This window comes from Ochotona princeps, chromosome 5, assembly GCF_030435755.1.
Source record: "Ochotona princeps isolate mOchPri1 chromosome 5, mOchPri1.hap1, whole genome shotgun sequence".
Classification (NCBI taxonomy): Eukaryota; Metazoa; Chordata; class Mammalia; order Lagomorpha; family Ochotonidae; genus Ochotona; species Ochotona princeps.
Genome location: NC_080836.1, coordinates 13,650,189 through 13,664,683, shown reverse-complemented (window position 1 = coordinate 13,664,683; position 14,495 = coordinate 13,650,189). Strand labels below are relative to the sequence as shown.

The following is a 14,495-nucleotide window of genomic DNA, read 5'->3' as shown; positions in this document are numbered from 1 at the left end:
TGGGGAGTGAACTAGCAGATGGGAGATTCCTGTTTGTGTCTCTCCCTTTCTCTGTAGCTCTTTCAAAATAAATACATTAAAATCTTAGGGGCCCAGTGTGATGGCTCAATTGATTAATCCTCTTCCTGCAAGTATGGGGGTCCCATATGGGTGCCAGTTGATGCCCTGGCTGCTCTACCTCACTTCTAGCTTCCTGCCTCAGGCCTGGAAAAGCAGCAGAGGATGGCCCAAAGCTTGAGACCCTACAAAACTCCTGGTTCCTGGCTTTGGATTGGCTCAGCTCTGGTGGTTGAGGCCACTTGGGGAACAAACCAACAGATGGAAAATCTTTCTCTGTGTCTCTTCTTCTCTCTATAAATCTGACTTTCCAAAATAAATCAATCTTAAAAAATTAAAGAAATGGAATTCTCTATACTTGTATAAAGACTTTAAAATAGTAACCGTAACCAATTTTTATACTTAAAAATGCATCTATAATAAATTTAGAGGAGCTGTGTATCCTCCACCTCACTTCAACAAAGAGGAGAAATGTCTGCACTTCTCATGAGAGACAATCTGACTCCTCCTCTATGGAGTGGCTAGGAGGAGAGGCACCAGGAGCCCCAAAGAACCAGAGCATTTTCTGGCTAGGTCAAAAGACAAGCCATCTGCTTCCTGATGGTTAAGTTTCCAGTCTAGCCTGGGAGGAAAAACTTCCTTGTTTAAAGATTTATTTATCTTTATTGATTGATTGCTTTGAAACACAGAGTGATAAAGAAAAAGATAAAGAGTCTGCTAGAGCCCAGAATAGGCCATGTTGAAGTCCAGAGCCAGGAACTGCATCCGACTCCCATATGGGTGGTAAGAGCCCTGGTTGCTGCTGGAAGCTGGTACGCTGGCAGGAAGCTGGACTGCAAGCGTGCAGCAGCTGGTACTACACCCAGGGACTTTGATATGGGATGCAAGTGTCCCAAGTGGTGGTTTTACTCGCTGCTTCCACAACTCCCTATTGCCTCTGACTACTGGATCTGCTATTCCCCAAAGCCACAGTATAAACACTGCAAACCTTGAGACAGTCACCAAGCACAGCCTTGTGCGCCCATAGCCAGAAATGTGGGCTTCTGAATCAGTCCAAATGAACAGTTTAGCTTTTATTTTTGTGTAAGAGCCTATTGAAAACAACTGTAGCCGGTCACAACAGCTCCTGTGGACGTGTTGACAAATGCAGGGCTATGTTTTAAGAGAGGCAGGTGGTGGTGAACCAGGGTTCATTGAGGTCTTATTGGGCAGATGCCTCAAATCCAGCCAACTTTGGGGTCTACGAAAAGTGTCCTTTGTTCAAAGGAATCTTACCCACCCTTCTGTTTTCTTCAGGTCAATAACTGTCACCAGGAGACAGACACCTGAAGACCAGCATCTAGCTCAGCCTGATGAAGCGATTCCTGCTCGCCTATGGTCCCTGAAGGTCTCAGCTGCTGTACAGGAACTAAATGACTCATGGGCCCCGAGGTGAAAGGCAGTCCAGGCAATGTCCTGTAGAACACACTAAGAAACGACGCCTGATATCCAAACGGTAGCTTCCTGTGCCGAGGACCATGGTTACAGCCTGCTCGCTGGTTATCAGGTCAGAGGTCAAGAAAGGTACAAGCATTTGTTGCCCGGAACCATATGGGAGAGCAGCTGCCTTCTCTGCAGAAGGGGACGTGGGTGATTTAGTGAAAAGGACTGGCAGGAAGTGATCGTCACATGGCTCTGAGCTGCTGCTGGGGCCCCTCCTTTCTGAGTGGCCTGTGATTGGGACACACGGGTCCTCTCTGCCATGAGGTGTAGCCTGCCCTGCTGGGGAAGACTATGGTAGGCCAGGCCTCTGGTGATGCAAGTGGGAGAGTCTGGTAGGGAAGCTTCAACAAGCTTTTTGGTACTTTGCTTTCCATCGAGTTCCAATGCCTTGTTTTTGAATTTCTTTGGTTCTATTACGGCAAGAGATGAATGTATCATTGGGCCCTGTTACCCAAACTCCAGACTTAGCAAACAAGGATAAGGACCAAATTTTGGGTTTAAAAACATTTTTTAATTAATTTATTTTCATTTTTATTTGAGAAGGGGAGACAATATCTTTGATCCAGAGGTTTAATCCTTTGCTTTCCAAATGCCCTGAACAGCTGGAACTGGGCCAGGCCTGAGCCAGGAACCTGAACTCCATCTGGGTTCCCCTGTGGCACCCTACACAGTGACCGCCTTCTACTCAGTGGCCTCCCACCTGGTTTTGTCTTTGTTCTGTGTTGATCTGAGCTACTTACATACATATGATCAACAAACCTTTTTTGCATTCTTGTAGGCTAAGGAGTTAATTAGCCCCTCTTACGCTGAACAGTAACAGGAAATGGGCTTGTGGCTAAAAACACCCAGACTAATTGGACTCAGGGGCATCCTACTGTTTGGGTAAAGGACTTGGGGGGAAGAGTATAAAAGGAGTAATAAAAAGAGACTTCCTGTCGGTCTCCCTGTCCACCTTACTGGCTCTGCTGGTGGGAGCACTCGGTTGCACTTTGGTTTGATAGGTGAAATGCTCCCTCTAGTGGCTATAGAACTAACAGTATTTGAATAGCATTACCAATTATCTAGAAACACTCTGACCAGCCCTTTCCTGCACAACCTCCTACCCTCAGACAGTTCACCTTGGCCACACCTCTGAGCCTGCCTGCCTGGCTAATTCACAGAGGCCGGTGGGGAAGGACACGGGGTCACCTCAGGGTTTACAACCCTCTTAAACCAGCCTTCCAGGAATGGCTGCCAAGTCTCAGCAGCACACGCAAGTGGCTGAAAGCACCAACACTGGTGTGGATGTGGGAGGAACCGCAGCCAGATTGGCGGCAGGGAAAGAAGCCAGGGACACTTACAGAATCTCACCATGCTCTGTTGAGCTTTTCCTACAGCTCAGGATGAGTCTATGTCTTGCCAGAAAATCAGTGCAAGTGGCAACTACAGAGGTCACCAGGCAGATGATCTAGTGTGAGATTTTTAAACTACTGATCGATACATCTTATTTGAAAGTCAAAGTGAGAAAGAGACAAAGAGGGCTTCCATCTGCTTGCTCACCTCCGGAATGCCTACAACAGCCAAAGCCAACAGCCAGAAGTTTGAGTACCAGAGCCATCACCTGCATCCCCCAGGGGACACATTAGTAGGAAACTGGACTTGGGAGCTGAGCCAGTTCTTGAACTGAGGCACCAAGATAAAAGATACAGACATTCCAGGCAGGAGCTTCACTGCTAACTCAAGGCCCACCCACCCATGTAGGATTTTAACACACCGACTTGTCACTAATTTGACTCCTCGTAGTTTTTGTTTTTCATGAGTGTTTAGTGCACTGTTTCCTCCTCACAGCAGTTTGAAAGAGATTGAGCTAAAAATCAGCATCTAAATTCCAGCTCCACCGCCCACTCAGACATCTGGTAAGTCATCCAGTCTCCCTGGTCCAACAGGGTCACCCAAGCTGAAGAACAGCCTCCCCTTGTTGATTCAGACAGCTGTCAAGGTTAGACCCTAAGACACAGGTGCCAGCGCTGGCACAGGCTCCCTTCCCACAAGCGTCAGCTCCCGCACCATCTTCTCCAAGAGACCCGGACTGACAGCCTACTTAAACGGTCAGCAGTCTCCTACCTAAACATCTCTCATCAGATATTTCTCAGCATTAACGTCTTTCTTTAGCACAGGTTTTCCTTTATGCATAATTTACTTATTTATTTAATTCTGTTATGGTCTGTCTCCCCTCAAAAGACTACGCCCATGGAGGGCCATTGTATCCCAAGTACTCAGAATAATGCCTTATCTACAGTAGGGCCTCAATAAATATTTGGTGAGTGAGTACGGGGCGGGGAAATTTTTTTCCTGCGAAGCACTATTTGCATATTCATAACATCACTTGCAAACCAAATAAAATTGTCAACTTCTTAATAAATCCATTACAGAGTCCTTCAAGTCCTACATGTGGCTGCCTTTGCGGGGGCCAGACCAAATGATTCCGTGAGCCTTACACAGCCTAAGGTTTGCATGTTCCCTCTCAGAATAAATCAAAAGGGATCCCTTTGACTGAAACTTTAGCTTTTCTTTAAACAACACATTATGCTCCAGAGGATCTCGCTGTCCTCTGGGTCCATCACAATCCTTAGCTCTTAGAGTCTACCTCTAAATGACAATTTTTATTTTACAACAAACTTTTAGCTAACATGTTTTTGCTATTAAAATAAAAGTAATGTTATGGAATATTGAGGCTCAAGAGAGGAAGAAAAGCAAGATAATAAGCTGAATACTCTGCAACAGAGGTGAGGACATCCAAATTAACAGACTTTGAAAAGCAATCACTAGAAATTTTGATCAAAAAAAAAAAAAAAAAAAAAAAAAGATTACAAACGGCCTGAATACCTTGGCTTCTCAGCCTGTTTCATTGGTAAAATCAGAATAACATATGTTGTGATGAAAATTCAAATATACAAAGAATCCAGCACTACTTCGGGCACGCAGAAGCTCAGCTCCCCCAGCTGTGCTCATTCAGCTTTATAGTGTCACTTGTTACTTCCACACTCCAACAGCAGAGCTGAGCAGCTTGTAGCACAGGCCATACATAGTATCACCAAGTCTAAAACTTACTGTCCGGCTCTTCACGGAAAAACAGTTTGTTAACCTTAGTAGAAGGATCAACAAAACTTCTAGTGAACTTTCCAGGACAGGTGAAGACAGACACACATCAAGCAGAATGTAAGGGGAGGAAGAGCTGTACTGCCGGGGCTGTGTGGGGGCTTCGCGTGCTATCGTCGCCTGCAGTGCAGGCATCTCACACGGGCACTTCATTTTTCAGCTTCTCCACTTCTGATCTAGCTCCCGGCTTGTGGCCTGGAAGGGAAGGATGGCCCAAGTTCTTGAGCCCATGCAAAATGTGAGAGACCCGGAGAAAACTCCTGGCTTCAGATTGGCTCAGCTCTGGCCATTGCGGCTGTCTGGGGAATGAAACAGCTAATGGAAAATCACTCTCCCTGTCTCTTCTTCTCCCTACCAATCTGAATTTCAAATAAACTAAATCTTTTTTCTTTAAGAGCTATAGTGTTTACTGTTACTCTTACACTGAATGTGAAGCATTATAACAATATTTAAAGATGGGCTGACAAATTAGAAATACACATTACAAATCCTAACGCAACAATTGATTTTTTAAGAGCATAAACAGTAAGCCGATAATGAAGATAGAGTGGAGTCACAGAACAAGAATTCAGAAGAAAAGCTGAAAAAGAGAAAAACAACAAAGGACAAAGAAAAACAAAATAATATTAAGAAACAGACTTAAGTTCATATGCACATCAAACAGCTTAAAAACAGAATTAACAGGTTGATTTTAAAAAGCTAGAATCATCTGGTCTAAAAGAGCCTTAAAATGATGAGGGTATAAGAATAGAAATATTATACAATCAAAAGCCAATCAAAAAAGCAGGAATAGCCATGCTAATACAAGACACAGTAGACTTTGGAACAAGAAATATTACAAAAGAAAACAACGAGTTCTATTTGCTTGCTCTCCTCTGAATGACACTGTGACAACGATGCCATTAGCCATTTGTTTTGAAAAAATGAGGCATGGTTTTGGAGCACATTTATGAATATTTTCTGTGGGATATTATGATTTAGTTATATGTTCCTTAGTTTAATACCTTTAGCTTTTATTATGTAAACAATTAGAAATTGAATTTTTTTAAAGACAAAATAAAACATACTATAATACGCTAGAGGGATCATACTGAGTTGATTAAGGGCTAACAAAGTTTGAGATAATCCATTCACAATATTTAAGAGTTGTTACTAAGAACAAATATAAACTCTGTAATACACAAAATGAAAACAGAATGTGAATATAAACAGATTATTAACAACAACAACAAAACCATTTTAAGACTGCTTTCTTCTCACCTCTCTGGTAGAAAACATCACTAACTTACATTTTTTGACCTATTGTAGAGTTTTCTTGAAAGAGCAAATCAACGTCTACATCAAAGTTGCAGGTGGTAATACACCAAGTCATTCCTCCTACCACCTGCAAAACAAAGGAAATGTGCTGGGAAAGGAGATGTAGAAGCTTGATCATCTGCTAAGTAAGCAACAACCACAGATATTTACACAGAAAGAGAACACCTACTCCTCACCTCTATCTCCTGCAAGAGAGCACTGCTGAATGGAACTTTCTGCAGTGGCGGAGACGCTCAGAACCTGCACAGTGCGTGCCACTCCTGGTCACATGTGGCTACCGAGCGACAAGTGTGGCCAGTGTGACCGAGAAACCGACTTTAATTATGAAAGACACATGTGTGAAGGGGGAAAGACACTCATTTTCAGCTGAAAGGAGTCTTAACTCGATTTAGCCAAGTCCCAGATGCCGGAGGAATCCTGTTTTATAGGTCAGATACATAGGCAACACCAGTATTTCGGGGCTGCTGTTATACCCCATCATGAGAAGCTTCTGCAAGCAATGCCAGAATCCTGCATGGCTCACTAGTTCCAGGTCTGCTACTCTGCTACCGATCCAACTCCCTGCAAATGTTCCTGGGAAGGCAGCAGGGGACACCCTCAGTGCTTGGGCCCGTCGGATCTCCTGCCACCCATGTGGAGTTCTACCATGTTGGAGTTACAGGCTCCTGGTTTCAGCTCGACCCAGGAGTGTAGCCATTTGGGGGATGAACCACCTGATGAAACAGCTGTATCTGTCACTCTGCCTTTCAATAAAATAAAATCTTTAAAAAAAAAAAGACAATTTGTGATTACTGCTTAACATATTCATTTTACTCATCTATGGGATTTCTCAAAAATGCAAATGAGACTAAGGCTAAAAACCCACTTTAGTTATGTGTTTTTATTTCATTATCAGATTTACTTATTTTTATTTGAAAGTCAGATGTAACGAGAAGCAGAGACACAGAGAGAAATCTTCTATTTGCTGGTTCATTCCCCAAAGAGCCATAATGGCCAGAGCTGGGATGGTCCAAAGGCAGGCTCCAGGAGCTTCTTTCAGGTCTCCTACATGGGTGCAGCAGGGTTCCAAAGGCTTGGTCCATCCTCCACTGCTTTCCAGGCCTTGAGCAAGGAGCCAGATGGGAAGTGGAACAGCCAAGACATGAACCAGCACCCATATGGGACGTTGGTGATTGTAGGCAGAGGGCTAGCCTGTTATACCGCTGTACCAGCCCCCCAAACCCATTTAAAACAAAATCCTTTTCGCACACAGCTTGGTGTAAGAAAAAACATCAGTGGAATGGATTCTTGGTTGTGCTGTAGACTCCCATGAGACGACAAATAAATACAGATTCCAGGGCCCCAGCCCGGGTGCAGTTCCAGTGGGTGAAGCCTGGACATGCGCATCATAAAACCACCCAGGACAATTCTGGTAAGCACCTCCACGAGCACACAGTGTTGAACTCCCCAGGCTTTCCTGATGCACCCTATTGTAAATGGGCACTTCCCCTCTGTGCGCAGCACACGGCACGACTAGCTGCACTGTGCCATTTACCCTCTGTATGTTGGTTTACTTGTCTCTGTGCCCCACTATTACAGAAGATGTGGTCTGTGAGAAATTGTCTCTGTCCTCAAAACTGTCTTGCGCATAACTGTGCAAGGTTCTCCTGCCCTTTAGGACTGCAGCCCACAGTAATGACGCCTTCCTTCAAGCAGAGCCTTCATTCACACAGCATCCGTCACCTGCCAGTGAGCAAGGCTGACTTGGCATTTGTTCAGATTAATTTATTTTACAACTATAATCGCTACGCAACTCTAAAGTCCTTGACTGGAGGAACTTTTTCTTTGCCATTTTCTACATTTAGTACAACTGTATGCTCAGAACAGGAATTTGAATCAGCTGGTATGTCATTTTCTTTGAACAGGAAATCTGAATATCTCCACAATGAATCAGAACTAGGGAGAAGGAAAAACATGGAAGAAAAAGTAAGAACACAATCTCTTTTCTCTCAGCCATGGTGAAGCATGCAGTCCTGATGAGAAACCACAGCTAGTGGTCAGGAAGGCTTCCTCTTACCTTATCAAAAGGTGATAAGCCTTTAATTCTTGCCCTGAAATATCCAGCTGCCACTAAAAGCTCCAGAATTTCAGCCAACTTGACATTTTGCTCTTCATCTTCTCTCGTTTCCACCTACGACACAAGGCACGTGTTAGGCTGGTACAAACTATAAAGGATGCTGCGGTCCCACTGCCAAGTAGCAAGCAATGCTGACTCGGTCACCTGGGTCTCTGAAAATGCAGCACAGACCAAAAAGCAGAAGAGGAAGAGTGTTGTCAGAGTCACAGAAAAACACTCTCCATTCCTCAATGAGCTGCTAAACATCTCGAACACATGGCTTACTTGCCAGGCTTCTCAAATACAGGTTACGTTCCTTACAAACAAAAACAAAGCTGTTGTTTTATTAACTGTACACTCACCTGTCTCCCAGGAGTAACTGAATAGAGTAAGAACAAACAGGGAAATTCAAATCCCACAGTGCCTTAACAGATTTTTTACGGGAGATCACATGATTTGTGATCCGACCTTGGAATGCGTGTATCAGGACAGGGCCTCCTGGACTGACGATGCCTGGGCAGTGGACGGCATGCCCAGGTGCATAAGGGGGACATGACGGGCAGTTGATTCAGGCCTACAGAGGACATCAAATGCGATGTAAGAAGATGGAGAGCAGAACAGGTTGGACAACTCTCCCTGCCAGGGTTTGCCGCAAGTGTCTGGATGAGTGGCTGCACTAAGGTGTTAGGTGGACACGGTCAGCCAAAGGACCTTGGAAAGACTTTTCTCAACTTGGAGCAGTGACACCAACAGCATCTCAGAACTCTCAAACCGTACAAACAACTCTGCTAGAACATTCTCCATGTCAGAGCTTCTAAGATGATATCATGAGGACATCCTCAACCCCAGGTATGGAGTAGTTTGGCAGCTGGGAGCAGCACCCCATCTCCTTTGTCCCCACCCCCATACAGGAGAAAAGGAAAGCAAAGGAAGATTGGAAGCATTTGCCCCACCCACTTTCCCCCTTACCTCGACCATCCCCACCCTATTCAATGATCCTCACGACATGAATTATTGTAAATAGCATCAAAAGTAAAATTAAATAAAAAAAATTGCAGGAAATGAAAAAGATACATCTATTTTGGTGCAAAAAGATTCTCAGGGCCCAGCACAGTACCCTAGTGTCTAAAATCCTTGCCTTGCAAGCTCCTGGATCCCATATAGGCACTGGTTTGTGTCCCGGCTGCTCCATTTCCCATCCAGCTCCCTGCTTGTGGTCTGGGAAAGCAGCCAAGGACGGCTCAAAGCCTTGGGATCCTGCACCTGCGTGGGAGACCCGGAAAAGGCTCCTGGCTCCTGGCTTCAGATTGGCTCAGCTCCAGCCGTTGCGGTCACTTGGGGAGTGAATCGTTGGATGGAAGATTTTCCTCTGTCTCTCCTCTCTGTATATTTGACTTTCCAATAAAAATAAATAAATCTTAAAAAAAAATGCTATGCAGTTTTCATGAGTTTTTTGAAGACTCTTCATATGCACAAATTTGAGAGTTTTTAAGATTTATTTATTTTTATTGGAAAGGCAGATCAGGTTTATGGAGAGAAAGAGAGAAAGATCTTCCATCTGCCAGTTCACTCCCCAAATGGGTGCAGCGGCTGAAGGTGAGCTGATCCGAAGCCAGGAGCTTCTTCCGGGTCTCTCAAATTTGTGAGAAGTCCCATCCAGCCTCCCACCCATCCCAGGTTCCTGATGTGGGGCATGCTCCATGGGTCCTGCTCAAGTGGTTTTGATCATTCAAAGTTCTGAATTGCTGCCAATCTCGCCATTCCAAGCACGATGAAATCACTGCAGAATCCACTGGTTGACATAGTCCACCTTAGAGTCTCCATTTGCCCAGATTTTCACTACTAATGCATGGCTGCATAGTTGATTGATTTGTTCTGTCCTCCATCATCTGTTGTGGTACCAAGTGTCCTCTGCAGGTTCTGATGGACTGGGACTGCCATATCCTCCATGTGCACCTGGGTATGCTCTCCATTGTTTCATCTGAGCCTCTGAGGAGGCTCAGTTTTGACACTTGCACGCCATGGCAGACCATGGAACCTGCATTGCTCTTCACCATTTGGGTTCTGAGTCTGGCAGTTCTATTGGGAAGATCCCCAAAGAAACTTTGTCTGAGGTGATCCCAGACCAGATTCTTGTGTGTGCTTGCCAGTGCAGGGCCTGGCACAGTCCGTCGCCCCAATTAGCTGGTGGTTGCAATTGCTGGGTGAGTTCTGTTCCCAGCCCTGTCTTCCACATGAACCAATAGGTGTTGCAGTCCAGCCTGATTCTGCCCAGCACACACTTGGCCCTCACATAAACCAGTGGGAGTTGCAGCCTAATCGGAATGACCCACAATAATCCCCACCAGGGCCGCCCTCTGCACTGGTTCCCGTGTTTGCCAGTATGTACCACAGACTTGTCCAGTCTGTCCCACATCCCATTCAGCTCTCTTACATGTCAACAGGCATTGAAGCCTAGTTCAACCCAATCAGGCCCACTATCCAGCCCATGCACATGCTGGTGGTGGGTGCCATTCTGTCCAGCTAGGTCTGCCCCAGTCCTGGTTTTCATGCTCTCCAGTGGGAGTGATAACCCAAGAGGGAGTTGCCCACTATTTCCCTCCTGGGCCCACTCCTGGATCATGCACTTTCCAAGTGATTCTGCAGTTTAACTTGACAGAATCAGCCCCCCAGTGCCAGCATATGCTAGCTCTGTGGCAAAGCCCAACCAACCCTCACCCATTCTGATTTATGCTTGCACCAGTAGGGACAGTCAATTAAGCCTGGCTCTTCCCTGATCTGGCTCACATGAGGCCCACAGGTGTTGTAGCCCTGTCAACTGCAACTTTAATCTCCCCCCAAAGCATTCCATAGTTATGGCCAATCCAGTAAACCAGCACTCACTCTTATTTCTTCACTGTTCACACCACTCCCCTTCTTTTCTCTACCCAACCAGAAGGCAAACTCAAATTCTAGCTTCTACCTGATGCCATCCCTTGCAAGTTCAGGCAGAGTGGTCATTCCTCCGCATTTCTCTTTTGCTTCCAGTCTATGCCATTCATAAAGCGGCAACCTTTTCTAAGTGGCATGTCTGTTACTATATATATAAAACTGTCTTTCCAAATGGAGTGCTAGCTGGGCCGGGAGAGGACCTATACACAACACATATCTATGTTTGCTCCTTTGTACCAAAACAGCATCTGGCTCAAAGCATACACTGATTCAACATGTAATGGCATTTTAAGTGAAATACATGACTTAAATCAGATCATGTTGTAACAAAATGTTTTCATAATCATGATGATGGAAAGGCAATATTTATTTGGCAGCACAAACTGCTAGGAAATGGAGGGCACCTATTAACATGTGTCCAGCTGAACACGGAATCATTAATCCTTTGGGACTGACTGGGTAGGAGGTTGGTGGGGATAGGTGATGGCTCTGAGCAACTGCTCACCTGCCTCTGCCCCTGTCCCTCAAATAACCCTGGTCTAGCCTACCAAAAACTCTAAAGCCCAGCATCCTCTGGTTCTTGGTAAGACCTACAAAAGTAACAATGATTCACACCTTCTCTTCCTTCTGCAAAAGACCTGGGATGGTTAAGAAACATCTACAGGTGAGAAGACTCAAAGACCAGAAAAATAGCAATTACATTCCATTCAGACAGAGAAGACAAAGGAAATGAGACGGTATACATATCTTACATATCTTGGGATGTGAAACAGGAACCCTTTATTCAACCATCACATATAAAAACACTGCCTAGAAGACAATACAGCACAGGGGGACCCTCCCTGCCCCCACACCTATCCGATGAGCAGCCCCAGGCCAATCCCAGCAGATGCCTGGCCAGTGCTTCCTGTCCACTACAACCAGAATGCAGAAATGCACTCCTGCCACACAGCTTGCGAAATAACTTTTTGGCACAATGTGGTGAATAGGGACATTTGAGTCTAAATTCACTTGTGCAAAAGATCAGCACGGAAACAAAAAAAAAGGAAGGAAAAGGGTCTCTGGCGTGTGTGCGCTCTCTCTCTCTCTCTCTCTCTCACACACACACACACACACACACACACACGGAATACAGGGAATGAAAGAATACACTCCTGAAGCCATAAAAATCCACCAGGCCAGTTAATATCTCCAGTTGTTAAAACCAAACTTCTCATAAAGATGAATGACTGTGAACTCTTAAACCAGGCCCAATAAATTTTTCAACTACTGTGCACTGTTCACGCAGGCTGGAAGATTAGACCAAGGCAAGTTATCTTCCTTTTTCACGCACCAGGGGTATTCAAAAATTTTATGGAAAATGTGCATTGTGGGGAAAAAAAATCTGTACGTGGACTTAAAAGGTTTTTCCACCAAATAAGCTTCTTTTAATTCTAGCTGTCGATAACTTTTTGAAGTTCCTTTATTACGCAGTAAGTGGTCAAAAAACTAAATTAAGTTAAACAGGCTCATGGTAACAATTTGATTATAATCACCTTCACTTTCTCCAGTGGCCAGGAACTGTTATTAGAGTTTCAGAAAGCAAATTAGACCCAGTTTCTCAGAGGTCAATGAAGGGTTAAACAAAGGGCACAAAGGACCAAGTTCCTTTTCATTCTAGAAAGTCTCCTATAGGGTTCTATGGAACCTTGAATTGAAAAGTATAGGCAAAACCTGGGAGTGCAAAGGCTTCTGCAACAACAGGCCAGGTGAAAACTCTAATGAAGAGCTTAGAATTAAAGCAGCAGCTAAAAACATCCTGCAACTATCCCAGTAGCGATTCTGCTCTGACCACTCAGTTTCAAACAACCAGCACCAGAAAGTTTTGTCGGATGCATCACACTACAAGGATCTCTTAAGACAAACACAGAGTGGGCTTGCATTCTGGCAACACACACTGTCGGATCTATTCTAGTTCCCCAGCCTCCAGGTACTGAACACAGAGATTCCACGGTTAGGGGGGACCCCCCCTCTCCTGGTGGGACATCCTGGATGGGGCACAGCGACGTGGGAAGGGCCCGCTCTGCACGTCAAGTCACCCTGCCAAATGTTTGCTCCTGAACGTTAGGGAGGGAGGGACAGACGTGCAGTGCGCATTCCATTACTCTGCAGGATTTAAGGAACTAGACAATCAACTGGAAAGGAAGGCAGGGGCAAGGCTCCCAGCTCAGTGCTGTTTGCAACCAAAAGAAGTTGAGCGCACTTCTGAAGCCTTTATCCCTAGCCAATGTGAAAATTCGGAAACCACTGATGCGTCTGTCCCTGGGAGTCCGCGAGCACTACAAACACGTCTGGAAAGATGTTCGTTATCCTCCAGAGAGGCAGCCGGGTTTCGTTCTCGGGGTGCTGCGTCCGAACCCCATGGCGCGCGGACCTGGAACGGGACACAGCCTCAGTGCCCTCACGGCTCCACAACTTCCTCCTGCTGCCGGGGTCAACTCGGGAAGGGAGGCATTAGCAGCACCCCCGCTGCCCTACACACACACACACACACACACACCCACCCCTCCACAAACAGGCACAGCAGGGGCCCCAAGGTCACCGCCCGAGCCTGGACAGTCCGGCGCGCGCGTCTCGTGACCCGGGAGCTCTGCAAGCCTCGGCCCTGGGGATTCGACCCCGCGGCGCCCGGGGCCGGGGACACCAGCGGGGGTCACGGCGGGAAAGGAGGGACCCCGCGGGGCGTGGGGGGGGGCTGCGGCAGAGCAGGCGACGCCCGGCGAAAGGCCACCTCCGCCCCCAGGACACCCCGGAGCGGTTCGAGCGGGTCCTCCACCCACCCGCAGCGGGTCCCGCGACGGACACGCCTGGGGACGCGAGCCAGGTGTTCCCCCACGTCCCCCAAAGCGGCTCGGCCGGTCCTTCAGTGTCCGCAGCCCCCGCCGGCTCGGCCATCGACCCCCGAAGCCCCGACGTGTCACGGGGCGGGGAAGGGGGGTCCTTACCTCTGGGAGACCTTGGCCTTCTGGCCCCTTGGGCAGCCCCATGGTCCGGCCAGGCCCACAGCGAGTCCGGAGGAGGCTGTCCCCGCGGAGAAGCTGCTACCGGGGTGGAGAGCGAAACGGAAACTTCCTCCGTCGCCGGCCGGGGAGCGCCGCGGCCCGGCGGAGCATGCGCGCCGGGGCAGGAGCGCGGCGCCTGTGCGCCTGCGCGCAGGCAGCCCGGGGCCAGGCTGGGGCGGCTCTGGACACCAGGCAGCTATCCAGGCAGCTGTCCGGGCAGCCGTCCAGCCAGGCCTCGGACGCCTCTCCCAGCCTCTGAGGAGCTCTGCGAGGCGCTTCAGGGAAGAGGCTATTCCTGCAGTCTGGGCCCAGTCCTCTCCACAAGCCTCATGAAAGTCCACCTCGCTCCCGGGTCAGAGTCTGATCCCAGAGGGGGCATCCAGGACCCCCTGGTTGACAAACACTTCCTCTGTGTGCGGACTGGGGGGACACGG

General features: G+C 47.2%; 1 protein-coding gene across 2 annotated transcripts in view; it reads right to left on the bottom strand.

Annotated features, from left to right (window-relative positions):
• Positions 1–14,165, bottom strand: part of CCDC93 (coiled-coil domain containing 93) — an 85,824-nt gene extending 71,659 nt beyond the window's left edge. Inside the window, exons 1-3 of one of the 2 annotated variants that reach the window (XM_004589347.2) lie at positions 14,005–14,165; positions 8,051–8,164; positions 5,967–6,061 (exon numbers count right to left, since the gene is read on the bottom strand). In XM_004589347.2, the coding sequence (XP_004589404.2) occupies positions 5,967–6,061; positions 8,051–8,164; positions 14,005–14,046 (251 nt within the window). In that variant the 5' untranslated portion in view covers positions 14,047–14,165. The remainder of the gene's footprint in view (positions 1–5,966; positions 6,062–8,050; positions 8,165–14,004) is intronic. The other variant, XM_004589346.4, reaches the window with a different exon arrangement.
• Positions 14,166–14,495: the final 330 nt, after the last annotated feature.